The following is a 25,389-nucleotide window of genomic DNA, read 5'->3' as shown; positions in this document are numbered from 1 at the left end:
TGCCTCCTGAGTGTATTAAATTTCTTTAAATTTAAAGCTCTCGCAACGATCTCGAAAAGTAGCTTATAATGGAGACTTAGTAATTCCTCAAGTGATGTCACTCACTGTATTGTATTTCGCTTATCGGCATTGAATACCGCACGTTTCCTCGTGGAACTCAAAGCAGTGTTTCAAGAATTCTGCTGCAATGGATATGATTTTCCGCTCGGTTATGATCTTCGACCTATTTAAATGCTTTATGATTATAACTATGATTCCATATTTGATACGCACTAATGAAGATTGCATTTCAAATTTGGTATTCTCCAAATACCAGAAAAAAATACACTTTACAAAATTATTTATAAAATTGATAATTTTTAAATTTTCTAAAGTTGTATAAATTATACTATAAATTACTACTGTATAAATGGAAGTTGAAATTTCTTTGCAACTTTGGTGATTTTACTGCAGCAAAAACAATATTTCAATTAATAAAACTCGGATTCGTTCTATTCTTGTGTATAGTGTTTCATCCGAATAATTTTTCAGACAGAATATAGAGATATAAATCTGCATTCGTTTTATTATATCATATTGAGAAACTTGAATACTCTCTGCATGATGCTTACACATGTGTGTATTGCAGAATCTGATAGCCGATTAGGGAGCACGTGACTATTAAGAGATGGTATGAATTTTGCGAATTAAGAGCTTTTTGCCTAGGAACATACATGATGCTTCTGCTAATTGAACTAATTTCTAAATTCATCTTGTTAAACTACTAATTGACCCATAGAGAACCGAAAATTTTTCCTATAAACAACTTCGAAATTAGCTCGCACTGCGAACGGCAAAATAATATTTTTAAACACACTCAGAAACCAATTTTGATTAAAACACCTAAATTTTGATTGAATTATAACCAAATAGATGCGTTTATACTTAATTGATTATTTATAATTTTTATACAATTAATATAAAAATTAGTGAATACACTTAATACAAACATTTGTTGTTTGTTGTTAAATTAAATGAATATTTAATTTTAAAAAAAGTTACGTTATGCAATATACACGTGGCAAAGTGAATTTAATCTTTCTTGGTAAAGTGATCGACATCATGTACGTTATCGCTTCACTTATATATAGATCGACTCTCTAAACATGAAATAAACTTTAATTTTTAATATTCCGAGTTCATTAGTTTGATTTTAAGATCCCCTGTTAATGTTTTCTTCGAATCGATTAAAGATTATTGTACTAGAACTATTTACAGCAGAACAAAAGCAGGTTGTAGATTCTGTTACAATTCCAAAAAGAAAATTTTCTTTTCTTCAAAATATCTTGATTTTGACAAAAAATCATGATTTTTATTCTGTAAATAATAATAACTTTTCTTCTGCTGTAAATAACTCTCTATTGCCATAAATAATTGTAGCACAACATTTCTTATGCTGTAAATAATTGTAGCACAACATTTTTTATGCTGTAAATAATTGTAGCAAAACATTTTTTACGCTGTAAATAATTGTACCGCAACGATTTTTATACTGTAAATAATTGTAGCACAACATTTTTTATGCTGTAAATAATTGTATCAAAAGTTTTTTTTGTAGGACAATATTCTACAAGCACCATTTTGTAATCCACAAAAGAAAATCATTATAAAAGACCCCAATGACATAATTATCACAAAAACAATAAAAAATATTATGCACGAAATCAGACTAATGTGTGTCACCTACAATCGTCATTAATTCGCTTACATTGTATTATTTCTCCATTATAAAATCTGTCTCATGGAAATTTTAAACAGTAGACAATCTATATACATCAAGTATTACATAATGTATGGTAGTATTATTAAGTGTATTAACAGGAGTCACATTATTGAAACACAATTTATTTTCCCGTATGAGTATTAAGAATAAGATAAAAGTTGCGACAAAATTTTTCCTCTTGATCATTGATGCAATACATTAACACAATAATAAATGCAGTACAACACGTTTTCGTCCTTGCTGATTTTGATATTCTCAGCAAATCTGAGGAAGACTTCTTTTCTTTTCTTTTTTTGTTTCTTTCTTATTACATAACTCTTACGAAAGTTATTCTTCATTAATGCTGACATTGTCGATTGAGAAATTAAATACTGCAACAGCACGGTGAGGAAAATCGAAAGGAAAAATAATTTTGAGCGATGAAATTAATTTATGGAAAAGAAATTTGGAATAAAAACTATAATTATAGAGCAACAGAAATAATATAATTATTTACAGCAGAACAAAAGTTCTGCTACAATTATTTACAACTAAACAAATGTGCTACAATTATTTAAAGCAATAGTTGTTTACAACAAAACAAAAGTTGTACTCGAATTGTTTACAGCAGATCAAAAATTATGCCGAAATTATTTATACAGAAAAGAATTATTAACAGCAGAATAAAAGTGGCACCAGATGAATAATTTAACAAAGATTCCACGAGAATTTTTAACAGCAGACCAACGATTGTACGAAAATTATTAATATATACCAGAACAAAAGATTATGCTATAAATAGTTCCAGTTTCATTTTTTGTTTTTAACTAAATATGACGTTCAAAATGACGTGTCAAAGTTGTGATGAAGATGATGTTGTATAAGCTATAAGTTGAGTTCATTGTGTATGAAGCAGATGTGGATAAAATTGTTTAGTGAGGTGTCGCATGGCATGTGAATCTCTGGTTGCAGTCAGGTGTGCTTGCAAACTATGTGTTATCATAATCCTAATGTTTGCTTAAACATCTCTTTTTATTCAAAAGAAACATGGACAACATTTAATATGACAATTGTGACACATTAACTTTATACCAACTGCACATTGGTGCATACGGATGCAATACAAAGTTATACTCTTTAAGTTTTAGTTTCACCTCTCTTTCTATTCTCTAAATTTATTAACAGAAGTAGTAATTATTACTTCAATAATTATGCTGTAATTAGTGCCGATTTTAATTATTTGTTAGTAGTTACATTTAGTTATTTAAAACCTCGATATTAAAATTCACCGAATATTTTCTCTATTATCTAATTTCCAATAATCCAATGAGTAATAAAAATATATTTATGTTTACGACTTTAAACGTCAGACGCTCGCAGATCAATTTTCATCATACTACAAAGAGTTTCCTGGACCAATCCTAAGAATTCGTTGGGTATTTTTGTTTTTTATTTTTATTCTTTCGTCCAATATATTATATAATTTGACTATTATCATGTGTTAGTGAGTGTTTTGCCTCATAAAATGCGTGACCAATTCTCTCGACTTTCGTTACTCGTATAATTTCTGTCGCTTTGAATAATTAACCGAAGGAGTCAGTTAAAGTTATATAGATAAGAGAGTTTTTTCGAGTCGAGTGTCAAGTTGCGAGCACACACGATATTAATCCTCTAATCGCGAGCACAAAATGCGTCTTCGAAGAGGGAGAGGAAAAGAGCTTCAAGAAAGAATGTAATCAGGAAAGAGAGTCGGTAAAAAGAGCTAAATAGGAGAGGAAAGGTGACGACGGGGGAAGAAAGAAAAAGAGAAGAAAAGAAACCAAGAAGAATAAAATATGAGTCATATAATTGCCATCGTCATTTTCAAGTGATGGAGAAACTTGATACTCATGTCGCACATTGATAATTTTTCGTTATCGTGATTATTATAATACCCAACATCTTCGCGTGCGAGAAGCTTATATTGTGAAGATGAAGGAATTTTTCTTGTCCTTTTTTTCTACGGATGGTATAAATTTTATTTCACCTAATACTAGAGGAATCTATCCGACTCATTGTTTTTTAGTACTATCTTTGGTACAGAATGTACTCATTAGAAAACTGTTAAAACTATCATTGAAATTATTTACGTAATCTTCTCTGGTTCTTTTATAAATAACAGAGAACATAATTTATATTTTTATTGTCAAAAATTGTTTGGTGAATTTAGAGTTTTAGTTCTCATATGATGATCCTGTAAGCGTTGTCGTTTAGTTGATAGCAATATATCAGTCTGAAAACTAAAGCCCGCAGTTCTCCGCGGATTAACGGCCGTAACTCACCCGCACACTAAATACCCTAATTTTATTCTCGAGGAGCTTTCCATTTATGCAATGCCAAAACGAATACGTATAACAAAACTGAAAATATTCTCGTTTGCGAATCAAGAAAGAGAGAGATGGAGAATTTCTTAGTAATAATGATTCTCAAATATTTATTTTTGACAATGCATTAAAAAAAAGACTGACGTTAATATACTTTTCTTTATTTTGCTATTTTGATTATAATTAGAGAACTAGAATTTTGGTAATTAACATTATTCTAGTTCTCTAATTATAGTATTCATAAACTTCTAATGTTCTTTCTTAATAATAAGTTTCTAGTAAAAAACTTTATTTAGACCCGAAATTGGAACAATTGGTACCCGATCGGATAATACAACATAGATCCAAACTGAAAGGATAAAAGTGACTGGGAGCCTAACTAGTTCGATCAATTTAACTACTATTAACGCTTTTACTGCTTGTCCTAATCACTAATTCACTGATTTTTACAATGCTCCATTGATAATTGAACCCGAAACTGGAACAATTGGTACCCGATCGGATAATACAAGATAGATCCAAACTGAAAGGATAAAAGTGACTCGTAGCCTAACTATTTCGGCATTTTTTGGTACTATTTGTGCCCTGTTCGTCGGTTTGAACTGTAAAGTAACTGATTTGTAAAGTGCTCCACCAAAATTTAGACCCGAACCTATAGGACAATCGGACCTCGAGCCAAACAGTAAAATTGACACATAGCCCAAATATTTCGGTCTTTTTTGCTACTATTTCTAAACTGTTCGTTGGTTCGAACTGTAAAATAACTGATTTGCATAGTGCTCCACCAAAATTTAGACCCGAACCTAAAAACAATCGAAACCCGAATCACTAAAAGTCCTGACCCAACTTCAAAAAAGAAAAAAAGATAAATGATTTCGAGTATGACAAAATATTTTCCCAGATCTGTCAAAGAAAGAAGACGAAGAACTGATTTAAAAATTAATTTTTGAAAAACGCACATATTCTTCTGCTTTTGAAATTAGAAACTTTGAAATAGAATAATTTAAATGTATTTACATGATGATACACATATAAATGCATCATTCAAAAAAGTGGCGACGTCGAATCAATCATGCGTATCCGTGACCTTGTTTATTTATTTTGAAATCAGGTCGTCGTTGTAATCTTTGCATTTACAAACGTATTTATAGATGCGCGTAGTAAACAAGGGCAACACAGTTTAGGGGCAGTCAGTTACGCGAGATAAGAAGAATCGCGTTTTATCATAATGTACATTACGTATGCGTAAGATTGTTCTATTCGCGAATATTTATACACAATCAATAATAATATATGTACACACAAATGACGAGATATTTGTCATTCTTTTTCTTTCTTTCGTTTTTATTTCCAATTATTTAATTCTAATCACTGTAAACTCTAGTATTGTTCTCCATCTCCGTATACTTTTTCTGGAGTTCTTTACATTTAGACAATTGTTTCCTAAATTATAATTCCGTTTGTAAAGTACAAATAATTATTGCTGTAATGATTGACAATAACAAAAAACAAGTGTAAAAAATAGAGAAACAAAAAGCAAATGGATTTGGAAAGATTTGCTCGATCATTAAAATTTTAATCTGACGTTTGAAAATTTATCGGATTTTTCATCTTTGTAGTATACTTAGAGCGGGAATTCCCTGATCTTTGCCCGAACGGATATGTTTACTGAATAATACGAAATTAATGATGGATGAGAATAATTGTAGTTACCATATGGAATGATTTGTTTCTTGTAGTTCAAATACTTTACTACTAATAAAGAAGCAGCAAACTAGTAAAGTACTCACTACTTTACTGTCGTAATGAAAGAGTAAATACCAAACTAGTAAAGGTGTACTAAAATACTAAAAATATTTCGTAAATATTTTACAAAAGAAAGAAATTAAAGAAATGAAAAATTCGCTTTTTTGGATGACAATAATCAAATATGTAGTTTTTCTTTTTTTTCCTTCCTTCGTCGATAGGTCGTTAGATATAACTATATATAGTAATGCCAATTGGTTCCGTGGATGTGATGAGCTATCATTCAAAAGATAACCCTTTGCCCTAAAGCTAAGATCACTCATTATCGTCATATTACCCGCACGTTGCAATTCTTCTTCTGGCAAAATATACATGTTTATAACTCAAAAATTCATACATGCCCCAAAGGAATTAAATTTCTAAAAAAAGTTTCCACTAAATGCCGTAATTTTTATTTCCAACTTCGAAAAATCGGAAACTTCTGTATTCGGATTTTTCCGCAAAATAAACTAATAACCCTTTTGATCAATTACATTTTAAGGCAAAAAAATTTGATTATCTAATATTGTATACGAAATTAGTTATTAATTATTATTACATTATTAGTTTATTCACTTGCGGAACATTTAATTTTCCGACACTAGAAAGAAAAAGAAATTGGTGTATTAAATTCAGAAATGAAATTGTTTTATTGAGCGTAATTTCGAAACACGTGTAGGTCAACTGATATTTAGACTGATTGGAGGGATAATTGTATCATTTTCAGTGCCTTATAGTATACAAGGCAAGTTTATTAAACACCCTTTAATTCGATATGCTTTTATTTTGATAAGCTCAATGTAACACTATATATACATAAAACCCCTTTTGCTGCACGTGTGCATTGTCCTAATTTTGACCGAATCATTATAAGGAAGGAAAGTGTTGCTTCTTAATTAAAATGATGCTCTAGAGATTAATGCTGTTTTTTTTCTTTTAGGGGAGTTTCACTAATATATGCAAATGACGAAAACTTTTTTTATTTTTTTGCTTATTCTATTTTGTATTATTTGCCATAAAATATAATACAATAATTATTCCGTGGAGAATAGTACTTAGGTAATAATTATTCCGTAGAAAATAATACTTCGGTAATAATTATTCCGTAGAAAACAATAATTGTAGCATAATTATTGAAGCTACAAAAATTATCGAAGCCAACATTTAATGAAATCATTAATTACATAGCAAGTAATAATAAAAACGATCACAACTTAAAATCAATGCTGGTACCAGGGCTCGAATCAGTGAAAGTATTTAAAAATTCGGATTTTACGGACAAAAAATCAAAAATTACAGACCATTTACGGAACAATGACAAAAATATAAAGACCGAGTCAAATAAGAGAATATTTTACTTAAAAAGCTATAAATTAAATTTTTCATAACAATTAAATCGATTATTTTAAATAATTTTCGAAAAAGTTCTTTGACAATTTTCAATTCCATTTGTTTACAATATTCAATTTTACGAAATTTTAATTATTCGTAGATTCTTCAATTAAATAAATATTAGAAAATAAAAACTTAAAATATTTAAAAAATTCAATTCAACTTTTTCAAAAAAATTAATTTCAAAATTCAATTATTTTTTAAAATTCACGCTATATTGCTTATGGGTCAAAATTCGTGAAGTGGGCAACTAATTTTCAGTTGGTCAATATTTTTCATAAAATTTATGTTTTTCTGTTTGAAATAATAAATAAAAAATACAAGTTGAACAGTTTAGCAAAATTCGTTTTTTTGTTGTACATATTGTTAAACAAACTTTTTTGCCCACTTCACGAATTTTGACCCTTATCTAAAATTTTAACTGAAATTCATTTTTATGAAATGAAAATCAATTTTTATTAGAAAATTCTACTAGAATTCAATTATTTAAATTATTCAATGCAAATTAAAAATTTATTGAATAATTGAATGTTTCTTAAAATTCGATTCCCAATGAAGAATCGTTATCAACAAATTTTCTAATAATTGAACTCTATCAACGAATTTTAATAAAATTTATAAGAATAATTTCATTTTTCGAGAAATTCGATTAAAATTGTATTAAAAATAATTGAAATTCTGTGATGAGTTTTATTATTTATTTAAATAACTAAATTCTTGTAAAAAAATTAACAGCAATTCAATTATTTTAAAAAATTTTAATAAAATTCTTGGCATAAATTAAAAATAACAAAATTCTTAGCAAATCTTCAATTACTTTCAGAAATTTTAATAAAATTTTTCGGAAGAATTTAAATATTTTCGTGAAATAATAAAAATCTTTGAAGAAATTCAATTATTTTCAAAAGTCTTAATAAAATTCTTCGCAAGAATTCAATTATTTTCAAAAATATCAAAATTGTAGCACAAATTCAATTATTTTCAAAAATTTTGATAAAACTTTTTTTGGTAGAAATTTTAAAACAATTTTAAAAAAATGTCTCAATAAAATTCAATTATTTTTAAAATTTTAATGAAATTCTTCGAAAGAATTCTATTATTATAATCTAAAATTTTAACTGAAATTCATTTTTAAATCAATGTTTATGAGAAAATTCTACTAGACTTCAATTCTTTAAATACAAAACTAAAAATTTATTGAATAATTGCATGTTTCTTAAAATTGAATTCTCATAAAGAATTTTAACTATAAATTTTTAAATAACTGAATTCTTTTGACGAATTTAAATAAAATTCTCAAGAATAATTACATTTTTCGAGATATTCGATTAAAATTGTATTAAAAATAATTGAAATTCTACAATCAGTTTTATTATTTATGAAAATAATTGAATTCCTAAAAAGAATTTTATTATTTAGGAAAATAATTGAATCCCCATAAAAATGTTATTATTTATGAAAATAATTCAATGATTGCGAAGAAATTTATAAAAAAAATTTGTAAATAATTGAATTCCTCTGAAATTTTTACAATTTTTTGGAAATAATTAAAAGTTTGTGTCCAATTTTATTAATTTTTTTTTAAAAATAATTAAATTCATTGAAAAAATTTTATGAAAATAGTAAATTTTGAAAATCGCATTGAATTGAGGCAAAATTTTTGAAAATAATTGAATTTCGGAGAAGAATTTGATTACTTTCGAAAATAATTGTAATTTGTCAAGAATTTTATTAAAATTTTTGAAAATAATTTAATTTCGGAGAAGAATTTAATTATTTCTAAAGATAATTGAAATTTTGACAAAAATTTCTGCAATCATTTGTAATTTCTCTAAAATTATTCAAATCATATTGTTCAATTTACGAACTTTTCATTCTTTTTGAATCAAATTACGGACTTTACGGACCTTTTTTTAAAAAAACGGACTTTTACGGAATTTACGGACCAAGTTTGAGCCCTGTAGTACCTATGAGCTAATTACTACACTGGAAAAAAAATTTATTTGATTCAAATAATCGATTAATTGACTATTATCAATTAAATATTTAAATTTGAATCAAATAATATTTATTGGAGTCAATTAAATGGTTTAGTTCATATTTGCTTCAAATACTGAGAAATTATTGGTTCAAATATGAATTGAACCATTTAATTGACTCCAATAAATATTATTTGATTCAAGTAAATATTTAATTGATAATAGTCAATTAATCGGTTATTTGAATCAAATATTTTTTTTTTTCAGTGTAAGGCAATTAAATGCTATCATAACCGTCACTATACTTAAAGCGAATAAAAATAAATAAGTACTTAAATGCTTTAAATAAATGAATGGAAGATTAAAAAAAAAAGATTTTAAAAACTGAAAATTCTACTTGAAAGATGATTTATCCGCGAAAGTAACTTCAGTAGGTGTATTGTACTAATTTAATCGCGAGGCGGTCGTGTATACATATCTATTCTATTCTATTCTCGGGGAATTCATTTGTCAAAAATCACGACTTCTTTAACACCATAGAGACATATAGAAGTTAAGAAAAGAGAATGTGAGTAAACGGCGTGAAGAAAGATCAGGACGCAGGCTCTCGCGGTATATCATGCGTCCCTCGTCCTCTATTAATTCTCTCTTTCTCTCTCACTCACTCTCCTTTATTCATGCCGCACCGTCGTTCCCCTTTTTACTTAAAAACATATTCAAGAGTCACCGTTCCGTTTTATATATAAATTATTATTAGAACACAGCCTCTCTCACTTAAATTCAGAGACTATTCGAATCTTCTTTTTTTTTTTTTGGTAAAAAAAAGAAAGGAAAAATAAACTGTTCGATATTGACTTCTCTTTTTATTGATAATTAATTGAAAGACCACTATGACAATAAAGTCATTAATATTAATAATTCAGATTTAATTAATGGTACAAAAAGTATCAAACTATCAAATGTATCAAAAAAGTACCAAAATGCAACGAACTGATACCAAAAAGTATGGATCAAAAATCAAATCATTAATTAATCTAAATTTTTGCTATCAATCCGTTTTCGTATTAATTTGATACACTTTCAAAAAAAGTGAGTTATTTCGATTCGAAAAATGTATGGGAATAATTTTTATATAATGAAATTTATATAATTATACGTTCGAGAGTATCTTTGAATGATTTCGAGATTGAAAATGTGTTTGTATATTGCAAAATAATTTACGATCAGTGTATTATCATTCTTAATAGGCTTAATGTGTTTATTGTGACATGCAATTTTGAGAAATTGAAATATATGTATATTTATAAGTACCTTGATGAATAGACGAATATGCTAAAGTGGGAGACAGCTGCTGCGGTTCCTGTTTTATTTTAACGGCACGAAGTGAATCCTGCAGCATGCAGAGAGCCGAAGGACTGAGATTGCCATTTCCTTGTTGCATCTCCTAAAAGCGAAAGAATAAAAAAATTAATTTAAAAATTAATATGTATTTTTATTATATACCCACTAATTATTTTAATTGATAACTAATTATATAATTCAACTAATTCAATAATTCAACTAGTTAACTAATTAAATAATTCAACTAGTTAACTAATTAAATAATTCAACTAATTAACTAATTAAAATAATTCAACTAATTAATCAGCTAATTAAGTAATTCCGAGAATTTAACTATTTAACTATTTAACTAATTAAAATAATCAGCTAATTAACTAATTAAAATAATTCAACTAATTAAGTAATTCCGAGAATTTAACTAATTACCTAATTAAAATAATCAGCTAATCAACTAGGTAATTAGAATAATTTAACTAATTAACTAACTCTTTAACTTTGAATTAGTGACTAACTTTTTGCTTATGGATTTGGAAATTTTAACTAATACCTAAATTTGTAGAAATTATTATTTATTAGTAAAATTTACTACAATTCAAAAGAAAAAAGACAGTCACTAATTCAAATTAGTTAAAATTTTATTTACGAATTCAAATTTAGAGAGAATTACAATAATTTATTAAATTAACTAATTACAATAATTCAACTACAGGGTTGCTACAAAAATTTAATTTGGTTTTTCCCTGACTTTTCCCTGATTTCCAGAAAAAATTTAGACTTTTTCCCTCACCCTAAAGAATATTCTGATTCTCTCCAAAAATTATTAGATACTCAAAAATATGTTCCACTAAATTTATTTACGAATTTTTTTAAATGTAAAATTATTCAAAAACATCAATAACTTCTTTTTTAAATAAATATTTAATAATTATTTTAATTTAAAATTTTAACTGAAATTCATTTCTTAATCAATTTTTATTAGAAAATTTTACGAGAATTCAATTATTTAATTACAAAAATAAATTATTTATTAAAAAATTGAATTTTTATGAAGAATTTTATAAAAATTTTTAGAAATAATTGAATTCTTTCGTCAAATTAAAAAAAATTTAAAAATAAATGCAATTTTCTATCATTTTATTAAAAATTGTATAAAAAATAATTGAAATTCTACAATAAGTTTTGTTATTTATAAAAATAAGTCAATTCTTGCAACGAATTTTATTAAAAACTTTTTTAAAGAATTTAATTCAGATTTTTATTCAAATTTTTTAAAACTAATTTAAATTTCTCAGAATATTTTAAAACTTTTTGAAATTAATTAAATTTCATCGAGAAATTTCATCAAAAAGTTGAAAATAATTGAAGTCCGACGAAGAATTTTATTAAATTTATTTTTAAATAATTTAATTCCTGTAAAAAAGTTTATTTTTGAAAAAAAAATTAAATTCTTGTGAAGAATTTTATTAAAATCTCTTAAATAATTGAATATTGCTTCGAAGATTTTTTTTTTGTTACGAAAATAATTGAATTATTTCGAAGATTTTTATAAACATTTTTGACAATAATTGTATTCCTAGAAAGAATGTTATAATTTACGAAAATAATTGTACTTATCAATTTTATTATAATTATTCAAATTTATAAAGCATTTTATCAAAATTTTTTTTAAATAATTGAATTCTCGAGAAAAATTTTATTATTTATGAAAATAATTGAATTCCTGAGAAGGATTTTATTGAATTTTTAAAAGTAATTGATTTCTTTCCTGAAATTTTACTGAAAATAATTGAATTTTTGCGAAAAATTTTATTATTTATGAAAATAATTAAATTGATGAGAAGAAATTTATAGAAAATTGGTAAGTAATTGAATTCCTGTAGAATTTTTATTAAAATTTTGTTCAAATAATTGAATTCTTTTAGAAAATTTTCGAAAATAATTGAAATTTTTCCAAGAATTTTATTAAATTTTTTTGAAAATAACTGAATTTTGGAGAATTTTATTATTTATAATGATAATTGAAATTTTGACAAGAATTTAAAAAATTTTTTGAACATAATTGAATTTATGCGAAGAAGTTCATCACTTTTGAAAATAATTGAAATTCTGTAATTAGAATTTCTTTCTAATTTCCTTGACTTTTCCCTGAATTCCCTGACCTGTGACAACCCTGAAATAATTAACTAAATACAATAATTTAACTAATTAATTAATTGCAATAATTTAACTAATTATCTAATGAAACTAATTCAAAAAATCCAACTTTTTAAGTAATTAACTAACAAAAATAATTTAAAAATTTAATTAAATAAGTAATTTACAATTTAAAATAAATAAACAATTAATTAATGAATCTAATTTAAATATTAAAAATAATAATGGTCATTATTAATATTAATATTGTTATTAGGTTTTATTATTTTCATTTTACTTATTATTTATTTATTTACGCAAAAATACACAAGCAAATTCTATTATTATAAATAAATAATTATAAAACTGTCCCGTTTATAATTAAAAATAAAAATAATAAATAATATAATTCATTGCTTATTATTTTTAAACAATAACTAATTTTTGAAGAAAAGGATAATTTAAGAGTAAAAGTGGTAAAAATGTTTCAAAAAAAAAAAAAAAAAAAAATCCGAGGAAAAGGGAAGGAAAAAGGAACGAAAAAGGAAGTGGAACATACGCGTTGGGGCCAAAAGAAGCTCATCATCTATACTTGCTTGGGAATTGTGTTACGAGCTTGTGATGTTTGAAGTCTCGTCACAGGAAGCTTATAAACAACGGCAGAGTGTTGTGACATCCGTATTATGTCATGCGAAACTTACGATCTTGGTAGATCGTTAATTTGCGATTTGGCTTTTATATAGATAGTTATATAATTCAGATAACAAAATTTTTAGAAAAAAAGGGAAAGAAGAAAGCAATTCTAAGGTGTTAAGATATATTTATAATTATTTTCAAATTTATCATCTGAAGGAAATATTTCTTTGATTTGAAACAATATTTTTTATCTGAAGAAAACATTTTTAATATATATGAAAAAATATTTTTGTCTGGAGAAAATACTTTTCTGATTTGAAGAAATATTTTTTGTGTAAAGAAAATATTTTTTCAAATTTGAAGAAATATTTTTTGACTGAAGAAAATATTTCTTTGACTTGAAGAAATATTTTTTAGTCCCAAGAAAATTTCTTTAATTCAAAGAAATATTTATTGTATTAAACAAAATATTAACCCCAAGAAATATTTTCTGAGAAGAAAAGAAATCTGAAGAAATATTTTTAAATTCAAGAAATATTCTTTAACTTTTGCATAAATATTTTTTAGTCTCGAAAAATAGAGTTAGAGAAATATTCTCAAACTTAAAGAAAAATATTTATTTCCTAAATATTATTTTAAATATTATTTTAAACAACCTATTAATAATTAATATATTTTTTTGGTTAATATATCAAATTGATGATATATGTACAGCAAAACATTACAAGATTCATGTGAAATTTGCATCGAGCTACCGAAGAAGTGCATCAAGTCGTCGACGCTGAGAAATTACACAGTCGTTTAGCGCGACCATTAAATTAAAGCGCATTTGCTTTTATATTATTCACTATATACACGACTACACACATTGTGTTTCCAAGAAAGTAAATCTAACTATAATGGACATCAAAAAGAGAAACAATAAAAACAATTGTAATATACCTTTCACGTTAAATCAACCAGTACACCAACAATAAACTCTCTCTCGAAAAAAAAGAAACAGAAAATTAAATCAAAGAATCGGAAAAAAAATTATCAGAAATAAATTCGACTAAAAGAAAATTACTTAGAGAATTATTTTTAGTTTCAAATTTTTTAATTTTTTGAAAAAAAATATATATAATTTATTTATATATTTATTAATTTACAAACGTCATCTTGAAGTTCTAAGTGACCATAAAGAGAATATAAACCATAAAAATATGACCATAGAAATATAATAATAAAACAACTAAAAAAATAAGAATATAAATGAAAAAAAAAAAATTCACTCGAGGCAAGATTCGAACGCTGCACCTTATTTCAAGCTGACTCCTTACACCCCGCAGCCAATACACTAAACAAAAATAACGTTTGCGCAAAATTTCATTGATTTAATTATCATAATTTTCAATTAATGCTTTTGAAATTTTGTATATGTGTAATTAATTAATAATGACTAATTAATAAATTAATATTATTAGTCAATATTAATAGCTTTATAAAGTAATTTAAAAAAAGCAAATTAAAAAATCTAAAAAAATCTAATAACAACAAATGTTTCGTATTGGCTACGGGGTGTAAGGTGTTATATTGAAATAACAACGTGCAGTGTTCGAATCCTGCCTCAAGTGAATTTTTTTATTTAATTCAGTAAATAAATCGATATACTAATTAAGTTAAATAAATAATATACTAACAGATGATGATGAAAATAATAATAATGAATTTATATAAATTAATATTATTAATAATTATTTATTATTATTATTAATAGTATTAAATATCATAGTTATTCATTTAATTAATTAATTAATAAATTTTAATTATTAATTAATTAATTAATTAATTAATTTCTTCCGCATAGAGGTAAGATTGTATTTATTTATACAATTATTATTTTAATTTATAAATTAATTAATAAAATTCAATTGTATTATTTGTATATTGTGAAAATATTCAGATAGAGCTTTCATATGCGCAAGAATAAATAAGTTCAAAGGAACTTGAAGCAAAAGGCAATTTGATATGAATTGATTTTTCCAAGAGTGTAAGATTAAACCTTCACAATCTGACCTTGGCGATTATACTAAATGATAATTTATTATGGATAACCTATATACTTTCATTCATTTAATTAATTTTTTCTCCTCCGAATTTATTTATATTGTATATTGTATATAAAAAATCTCTATTCTAAAAATTATTAAAATTGTAATAACAATTTTCAAATTAAATTTTTAATCATTTCGTAATTATTTTCTTCTTAAAGAAAAGAAATTTCACTACCTAGTATATAGATAAGAAATAACAAATTAATTTGTTATGAATATTTATATTTTATGATGAATTGATGAATATAAAAATTAAAATACCCCAAAGGTTTAGCATTGGCTGCGGTGTTTAAGGCGTTGCTTTTAAAAAACACGGTGCAGCGTTCGAATCCTGCCTCGAGTGGGTTTTTTAAATTCATTAGTTAAATAAATAAATCGAAATTAATTAAACTAAATAAATAAAATAATAATGGATAATAATAATAACAACAACAACAACAACAGAAAATAATTATAATAATAATAGTATTAATAATAATAGGAACAATAATTATAATAATATTAATGGAGTTGTATAAATAAATCAAAATGCCCGTATGATAAATAAATAAATAAGTAAATAATTAAATAAGTAAATAAATAAATAATTAAATAAATATGTTAATAAACATATAATTAAATAAATATTTAAATAATTAGCTAAATAAATATCTACATAATTAAAAAATTTAATAATGCACTAAATAAATAACCAAACAAATAAATAACTAAGCAAATAACTAAACAAATAGCTAAATAAATAAATGTAAATTTAGAACAAAAAAAATAGTGAGCTTGAATGAAAAGAAGAAGACAGTGAAACAGAAAATAAAAAATTAAATAAAAGAAAAAATTGCAAAGGAGACCATTCATAAAATAATGAAAAATTAATGATGAAGCGCAGTTTCAATATAATTGCGAAATTTTCAGAGGCCGCGACCTCTCCTTGTCTATCGGGTTCATTCGTTTCTCATCCATAAGATAACAGAGAGAAAAGTGACGCCTTTTAAATATACAAATATCAGCGAAGTGAATTTCATAAATAAACAATTTGCAATGCACCTTTCTTTCAAAAAAAAGAAAAGAAACAAAAAAAAATTCACATACGTATTTTTTATGTTTTTTTATCACTATTATTTTATTACTTCATTATTTATTATTATTTACTTTTATTGTTACTATTATTTTTTATTATTGTTATTATATTTATTATTATTATTATTATTTATTAATAAAAATAATAAATATTTTTTTTATTACTATTTAATAGTTATTAGTATTATTATTTATTTTAAAATTAAAAAAATTATTGTTTCCATAAGGTAAAACTTACCCCAGGTACTGAAACTAAGTGTGAGACCATTTTTGCCCTGTCATTTCTGCAACAAAAAAGAAATGCAATTTGTTTAAAATGTTTAAATAAAATTTTAAAAAATAATTAACTAATAAATCGTGAATGATACTTTTGAAAAGTAATTAAAGAAATTAATTTATGTAATTAAAGAAATAATTAAAATAATTTGAAAAAAATTAAAATAGCTTCAACAAAATAGTTAATATAAAATAATTCAATTTTATTTTCTTTTTTTCCTTTTTCCTATTTTTTGAATTTTCCTGTTTTTCCTTTTCTTTAAAAAGAGGAAAAATGAAGAAAAAGAATAACGAAAAAAGAACAAAAGAAGAAAAAAGGAAAACAGAAAATAAAGAAAAAATGAAGAAAGAAGGGTGAGAAAACATGAAAAAAAAGAAAAATAAATAAAAATCGTACAAAAATAAGAAAAAATAAAGAGAGGAAACAATCAAAGAAAAGAAAAAACAGAAAGAAAAGAAAAAAAGTAAAAAATAATGAAAGGATAAAGAAAAAAAATTAAGAAAAAAAACAGAAGAAACAAACAAAGCTGGAGAAAAGGAAAAAAAGGAAAAAAGGAGAGGAGAAAAAAACATAAAAACGAAAAAATAAAGAAAAGAAAGAAAAAGAAGAAGAAAATAAAAACAGGAAAAAGAGAAAAAAAGAAAAATAGAGAGGAGAAAAAAATATAAAAAGGGAAAAATAAAGAAAAGAAAACACAAAAAAGGAGAGAAAATAAATAAAGAAAAAAAATATAGAAGAAAAATAACAGAAAGTAAAGAAAGGAAAAAGAAAGAAATGAAGAACAGAAAAAAGAAGGAAATAAAACTGAGGAAAAGGAAAAAATAAAGAAAGGAGAGAAAAACAAGAAAATAGAACTGAAGAAAAAAGGAAATAAAGAAAATGAAGAGAAAAAAATAAAGAAAAAATAAAAATAGGAAAAAGAGAAAAACGTACAGAAGAAAAAATATAAAATGGGAAAAATAAAGGAAAAAAAAACAAAAAAGAAGAAAATATAAAGAATAAAAAAAATGAAAGAAGGAAAAATGAAAGATAGGAAAAAAACGAAGAACAGAATAAAGGAAGGAAATAAAAGTAAAGAGAAGGAATAAAAAGAAAAAATAAAGAGGAGAAACAAATAGAAAAAGAAAAAAGAAAATAAAAATAGGAAAAACAGAAAGAAAGAAAAATATAGATGAAAAGACACAAAAAAGGAGAGAAAATAAAGAAAGAAAAAAAAACAAGAGAAAGAACAGAAAAAGAATAAGAAAACTGAATGAAGGAAAAAGTAAAGAAAGGAAAAAGAAAGAAGTGAAGAACAGAAAAAGAAGGAAATAAAACTGGGGAAAAGGAAAAATAAAGAAAGGGGAAAAAAGAATAAAAGAATAAATAAAGAAAATAAAGGGTAAAAAAGAAAGAAAAAATAAAAATAGGAAAAAAAGAAAAATTTAGAGAAGAAAAAAACATGAAATGGGAAAAATAAATAAAAGAAAATCGAAAAAAGAAGAAAAAATAAAGAAGAGAAAAAACAGGAAAAGAAGAAAATATAAAGAATAAAAAAAATGAAAGCAGGAAAAATTAAAGAAAGGAAAATGAAAAAAAGAACAGAAATAGAGGAAGGAAATAAAACTAAAGAGAAAGAAAAAAAAGAAAAAATGAAGTGGAGAAAAAAATATGAAAAGGGAAAAATAAAGAAAAGAAAACACAAAAAAGGAGAAAAAATAAAGAAAGAGAAAAAAATAAAGAAGAAAATGAACAGAAAAGAATAAAAAACTGAAAGAAGGTAAGGAAAGAAATGAAGAACAGAAAAAAGCAAGAAAATAAAACTGAGAAAAAGGAAAAAATAAAGAAAGGAGAAAAAACAAGAAAATAGAACTGAAGAAAAGAAGAAATAAAGAAAATGAAGAGAAAAAAATAAAGAAAAAATAAAAATAGGAAAAAGAGAAAAACGTACAGAAGAAAAAATATAAAATATGAAAAATAAAGAAAAGAAAACCCAAAAAAAAGGAGAGAAAATAAAGAAAGAAAAAATAAAGAAGAGAAAAAACAGGAAAAGAAGAAAATATAAAGAATAAAAAAAATGAAAGAAGGAAAAATTAGGTAAAGAAAGGAAAAAGAAAAAAAATTTAAAAATGAAGATCAGAAAAAGAAGAAGGAAATACAATTGAAGAAAAGGAAAAACAGAAAAAAAGAAAAATAGAGAAAATGAAAAAAAAGGAAGAAAGAAAAAATAAAGAAGGAAAAATAGGGAAAATTAAGAAAAAAGGAAGAAAGAAAAAATAAAAAAAGGAAAAATAGGGAAAATGAAGAAAATGAAGAAAAATGAATAAAAGTAAAAAATTAAAGAAATTTTAAAAAAAAGGGGGGGGGGGTAAACGAGAGGAAAAAAATGAAAGTATATAAAGAAAGAGACAAAGTGAGATATATAGACCGAAATGATAACTTCAGACGTCTGAAGCGACAGGGAACATGGTGCGATACCCTAAAATGCCGAGTGCAACACGCGGATGACAAGTCACGAACAGCTGAGCACTTAGCACTTCTTCAAGCTTGTTGTCTGCTTAGATATACGAAACGATATATACATCCAATGATTCTGCATGGACCATTCGAAAATTGTCTCATCTCAAGGGACTCTTTGGAACTTCCGCCGCTACCGCTGCCATGCCGTCCGTCGCCAGGGCACGCGGCACATCCACTTATATAAAATATATACAACAAAGTAAGAATTTCGACACATCAGGAATCGTCACGGCGCCAATCGTAAATTTTTCCTCCCTCCCTCCCTCCATACACATCCCTTGCAATCATGCAAACACGATGATTATTTCTTCATCCCACCCAAAATATATATATTTTTTTTCTTATTCATAAAAATCGTGTATAATGTTAATACATTATTTAATAGCCCTTTAAATTTCCGCTCGCGCCCTTTTTTTCTTACTCTGATTTTCTTCTTCTCTTTCGGGTTTAAAAATAACAGTCTTTTTCTTCAAAATAATTTTTGTATAAAAATAATATGCAATTAATTTTTGTTTATTATTTTTATTTATTTATTTAATTATAAGTGAGAGAGATTTATAATTATTTATTTGTTTATAATAATACAGCTTGCATGTGTATTTTTGAATAAATAAATAAATAAATAATAAGTAAAATATAAATAATAAAATCTAATAATAATATTAATATTAATAATAATTATTATTAGGTATTATTATTATTATCATTTTTATTTATTAAATAAACTCTTATTATTATTTGAATCAAGAAATAAATAATTATGAATATACTACTCTCTAAATTTGAATGAATAAATTTTACTAATAAATAGTAATTTCTGCTAATTTATTAGTATAATAATGACAAATTTACTAATTAATTATTAAGTAATTTACTAATTAATAGTAATTTCTGCTAATTGTTTAGTAAAATTTACTAATTTAAAAGCAAAAAATCAGTCATTAATTCAAATTAGTAAAAATGTTACTAATAAATTTATTGAAATTGCTGCAAATTAGTGAAATTTACAAATTTAGAGGAAAAAAGACAGTCACGAATTTATATTTAGAGAGTAAAATATTATTTATTTCTACTTATTAATTAATTAGTTAAATTATGGTATTAATTAATTAGTTAAATATTATTGTAATTAGTTAATTGGATAAATTATTGTAATTCCCTCTAAATTTGAATTAGTAATAAAAATGTTAACTAATTTAAATTAGCGACTGCGACTTTTTGCATTTGATTTAGTAAATTTTACTGAGAAATTAGTAGAAATTACCATTTATTATATTAAAATTTTGTAATTAATTATTAATTAATTTACTAATAAATAGTAATTTCTACTAATTTCTTACTAAAATTTACTAATTCAAAATCAAAATATTAGTCACTAATTCAAAGTTGGAGAGTTAGTTTATAGGTACCTTAGTTTATTAGTTAAATTATTCTAATTACTAATTTAATAAGCTGAATATTTTAATTAATTAATCAATTGAAGAATTTAATGAATTGTTAGTTAAATAGTTATAAATTACTTTAATTAATTAAATAATGGAATTATTTAATTAGTTGATATATTTAATTATAGTTAATTAGCTGAATTATTTTATTAGTTCATTAGTTGAATTATTTTATTAGTAAATTAATTGAATAATTATTATTAATATTATTACTGAATAAAAAGAAATAAAGAATCATAAAAATACTAAATAATAATTCATAATACATTATAGTTATAAAATAATAAAATATTATTTATTATTTTTATGATTATTTGTTTATTTATTCAATTATAACATTAAAATGTAAATAATTGTAAATAAATATGATATAATTAGTAAGAATATTAATTATTATTATTTATTATTATTATTATTAGGTTTTATTGTGATTTATAATTACAATAATAAAATAATAATCTTTGTATGTAATAATTTTTTTAATTGTTGTAATTATTTTTTTCTTCATTAACTTTTGAACTCGTTAACAAGAATTAAAATTGAGATTAAGAAGTTTTGCTTGATTTCAAGAAATGTTGTTTGAAATGAACAAATATTCATATAAACTGAAAGAAACTGAAAATTTTTTTCTTTTTTTTATGAAAGATTATTAAAAAATAAAGAAAAAAATATAATCTGTAATTTTAAAGGCAATTTTTCTTGGTTTTAAGAAAAAAGAAAAAAGGATAAAATATTTGTTAGTGAAAGAAATTTTGTTCAAATACAAAAAGTTTTTCTCGATTGTAAAGAATTTTTTTGTTTGAAAACATTCTTTGAAAAGAATATTTGATTATTATTTTCTAATTTTGAACCTGAAGAATATTTTCAAGAGAAAATCAAAAAATTTTCCTTTTAAGAAAATATTCTTCAAAGTCAAGGAATCGAATATTTTTTATTAATTTTTTTGAATTCAATAACAGCAGTTGAGAATCAAAATCTATGATATAAAGTTTTTTTGTTTAATTTCAATAAAAACAGAAAATATTTTCTTAAATTAAAGAATCGAAGTTTTTTTTTATTTCAAGAAATTTTGTTTGAAATGAAGATATTCTTTAAAAATATTAAGAAATATTGTTCTAAGTAAAGAAACAATTTAAGAGGAGAAGTAAAGAATAATTTTTCTTGATTCCAAGGAAAAATTGAAATAATTAAAAAAAATTTGTATTCAAAAAAAGATAATATCTTCAGTAAGGAAAAAAAATATTCTTCCAATTAAAAAGTAAAAAAATTTCTACTAATTTCAAAACATTGAAAGGAATTCTTCTTGATTTCAAAAGAAACTATTTCTTGAACCGCGAATTTTTCAAAAATTGAAAAATAAAATAGAAAAATATCCGTTCAAAATATGAAAAAATTTTTCTTGACGACAAACACAACTTTTAATAATATAAAAAAAACAATTTTAATTTTATAACAAAAATTTTGTTTTTCAAAAATCCCTTTTTTTAGTGCACAAAAAAAAATTTTGTTTCATTTTCTTTTTTTTTGCTCTCTACTTGAATATCGCGTGAAAAGACATTTATCTCTTTGTTTGGAAAACCGGGCTACATAGTTGACATTAAACAGAAAGTTTCGCGGAATGGAGTTTACAAACTCGACAAAATTTACTGATGGCTTGTTATGAATTTTGTTGAAATGTTCAAAATATACAAAATATGCTGCACCAAATTCATATTTTTGCGGACTGTACAAAATATTTCGTAATCAATTTCTTTTTTTATTCGCGCATTGATAATAATTGAATAAGTACATCATTTTATATTACACACGCATTATCTAACCAATTATTTATTTAAATAATTATTTAATAATTTGAGAAATTATTCAATAATAAAAAAATCGAATAAAATAATAATAAAAATGATAAAGTAATAATCAAATAATTAATTTATTCAAAAAAGTATTGAATAATAAAATAATAATCGAATAATTTGTTTATTAATTAAAGAAAATATTATGAATAATAAAATAATCAAGTGATAAAATAATAATCGAATAATTTGTTTATTGAATAATAAAATAAACAAGTGATAAAATAATAATAAAATAATTATTTGAGCGTTAGCTAACAATAATAATAAATAAAACGAATAAAATAATAATCTGAAAAGAATAATAAAATAATCAAATGATAAAATATTAATAGAATAGTTTATTTAATAATTAAAGAAATAATTTTATAAGAAAATAAACAAATGATAAAATAATCTTAATAGAATAATTATTTGAGGGTAGTTCTTTTGTTATTAATTTTTATTTTTATTTAATTAAAAAATATTATTTTGTTTATTAAAAAAAAATGGCTAATAAATTAAATTTTGGATTTACGTTATTTTTCAATTCAGTGCAGGAATTTTTCAAAAATATTTAAACACAAAAAAAAATTCGTTCATAAAAGTTAAAAATTTTAATAAAATTCAAGTAATAATTATAATTATTAATAATATTAATTTATTAATTAATTAACATTAATAATAATCAACAATTTAAATTTAAAAACTCAATATGAATCAAATTTCAATTTCCCAACTATAAAAAATTATGATCCACAAGTTTTGAACGATCAAATAAAAAATATTTTTCATTAAAAATACTTTCAAAAAAAATTACCGATTGCAACAGAAATTAGAAATTTAAATTTTGCACTCAGAAATTGGCAAAAAAAATTTCTTCGACAGAGACGCAAAATTATTGCAATAAAAATTTAATTTCAAGAAGAAATAAATAAATTTCGTTCATTTCAATGTTCGGAATACTTTTTGGTGGAAAAAAATTAACAATAAATAATTTACGAAGAAAAAATCATAATTACAAAGGGAGAAAAGTTTCTAAACAAAATCTTTAAATTCAAATATCGCAGTAGTTCAAAAATAAAGAATTCTAATAAATTTTCATTGTAATACTCACAGTTAATTAAAAAAAAAACTGCCAAATTATTGATCCAAAAAAACACTGATTTTACACTGAAAGATAAATCCATTCAGTTCGTATATCCTCCTTATATTTTTGGACTCAAAAAATCACTTTTGTATTAAAAAAAAAAATAATAATACCAGTTTTTTTCTACTCCGTTCAAATCATCACCGTTTATCACTGATAAATGTTAATATATTTATTTAATTAAATATTTGTTTTCTAAGTAATAAACTTGAAATTACGTGTAGAATTTTCGTTTTCGCGAATTCGCGGGAAGATAATAAGGGTTCAAAAAAATAAAACCCTTATTAATTATTAACGCGAATCGTGGTGAACGAAAAGAGGCTAAAGCTAAACTAAAACAGAATCAAGATTGGGACCGGCTCTTGACGTCAATTTCTTCGTCAAACTCTGTCTCACTCTCTCACTCTCTCATATCCCATGACGTTAAATTCAAAGAGGTGGAGGAAAACAGAGGCGGAGTTATTCCTAACACAAAATCCCTCCCCGTTTTAATATATACATGTATATATTTTAATATAGAATAATTAATAACAATAGAAATAATAATTATTATTGAAAATATAGAGAAAATATTATAGAATTTAAAAATTATAAGAAATATAATAATTATTATTATATTTTATATGATTGTACACTGAATAAAAATTAATCTCATTCAATAATCACGCTATTTAAATTTAAATTAGTAAAAATGTTTACTAATTTGAATTAGTGACTGCCTTTTTGCTATTAAATTAGTAAATTTTATACCAATAAATGGTATTATTTTTTTACTTTTTCATTTCGAATTGGTAAATTTTATCAATAAATAGTAGTGTTTACTAATTTGCTCTTTTTAACTTTTTGCTTTCGAATTAGTAAATTTGCCTAATTAATAGTAATTTCTATTAACATTTTTGGTAAAATTACTAATTTGAAATTAGATTAATACAACTTTTTGCTTTCGAATTAGTAAACTTTACTAATAAATAGTAATTTCTAATAAATTTTTAGTAAAATTTAAATTAATGAATAATTAATTAATTAATTTAACTTTTTGCTTTCAAATTAGTAAATTTTATTAATAAATATAGTAATGCTTACTAATTTTGCTTTTTTGACTTTCAATTAGTAAATTTTACTATAATAAATAGTAATTTCTAATAAATTTTTAGTAAAATTTACTAATAAAAAATTAATTAATTAATTCAACTTCTTGCTTTCGAATTAGTAAACTTTACTAATTAATAGTAATTTCTAATAATTTTTTTTAGTAAAATTACTAATTAAAAATTAATTAATTCAACTTCTTGCATTTGAATTAGTAAATTTTACTAATAAATAGTAATTTCTAATAATTTTTTAGTAAAATAACTAATTCAACAGCAAAAAATTCGACAATAATTTAAAGAAGTAAAAATGTTTACTAATGTGAATTAGTGACTGACTTTTTTTTGCTTTTGAATTAGTAAATTTTACTGATAAATTAATAGAAATTATTATTTATTAGTAAACTTTTACTAATAAATTAGTAGAAACAACTATTTTAGTAAAATTTTACTAGTAAATGAGTAAAAATTACTATTTTAGTAAATATTTTACCAATAACTTAGCAGAAATTACTATTTTAGTAAAATTTTACTAATAGTTTAGTAGAAATTACTATTTTAGTA

General features: G+C 23.4%; 1 protein-coding gene across 5 annotated transcripts in view; it reads right to left on the bottom strand.

Moving 5' to 3' along the window:
- Positions 1–25,389, bottom strand: part of LOC122501066 (fork head domain transcription factor slp1-like) — a 39,786-nt gene that overhangs the window by 6,701 nt on the left and 7,696 nt on the right. For 3 of the 5 annotated variants that reach the window (XM_043610329.1, XM_043610339.1, XM_043610315.1), the window contains exons 1-3: positions 23,705–24,089; positions 16,776–16,821; positions 10,572–10,704 (exon numbers count right to left, since the gene is read on the bottom strand). In XM_043610329.1, coding sequence (XP_043466264.1) covers positions 10,572–10,704; positions 16,776–16,805 — 163 coding nt within the window. In that variant the 5' untranslated portion in view covers positions 16,806–16,821; positions 23,705–24,089. Of the gene's footprint in view, positions 1–10,571; positions 10,705–16,775; positions 16,822–23,704; positions 24,090–25,389 lie in introns of those variants that run through there. The other 2 variants (XM_043610321.1, XM_043610349.1) reach the window with 2 other exon arrangements.

The sequence above is a fragment of the Leptopilina heterotoma genome, unplaced genomic scaffold (genome assembly GCF_015476425.1).
Source record: "Leptopilina heterotoma isolate Lh14 unplaced genomic scaffold, ASM1547642v1 Lhet_103, whole genome shotgun sequence".
NCBI lineage: Eukaryota > Metazoa > Arthropoda > Insecta > Hymenoptera > Figitidae > Leptopilina > Leptopilina heterotoma.
Note: the sequence above shows the minus strand (reverse complement) of the source record. Positions and strands in the feature narration are given on the sequence as shown.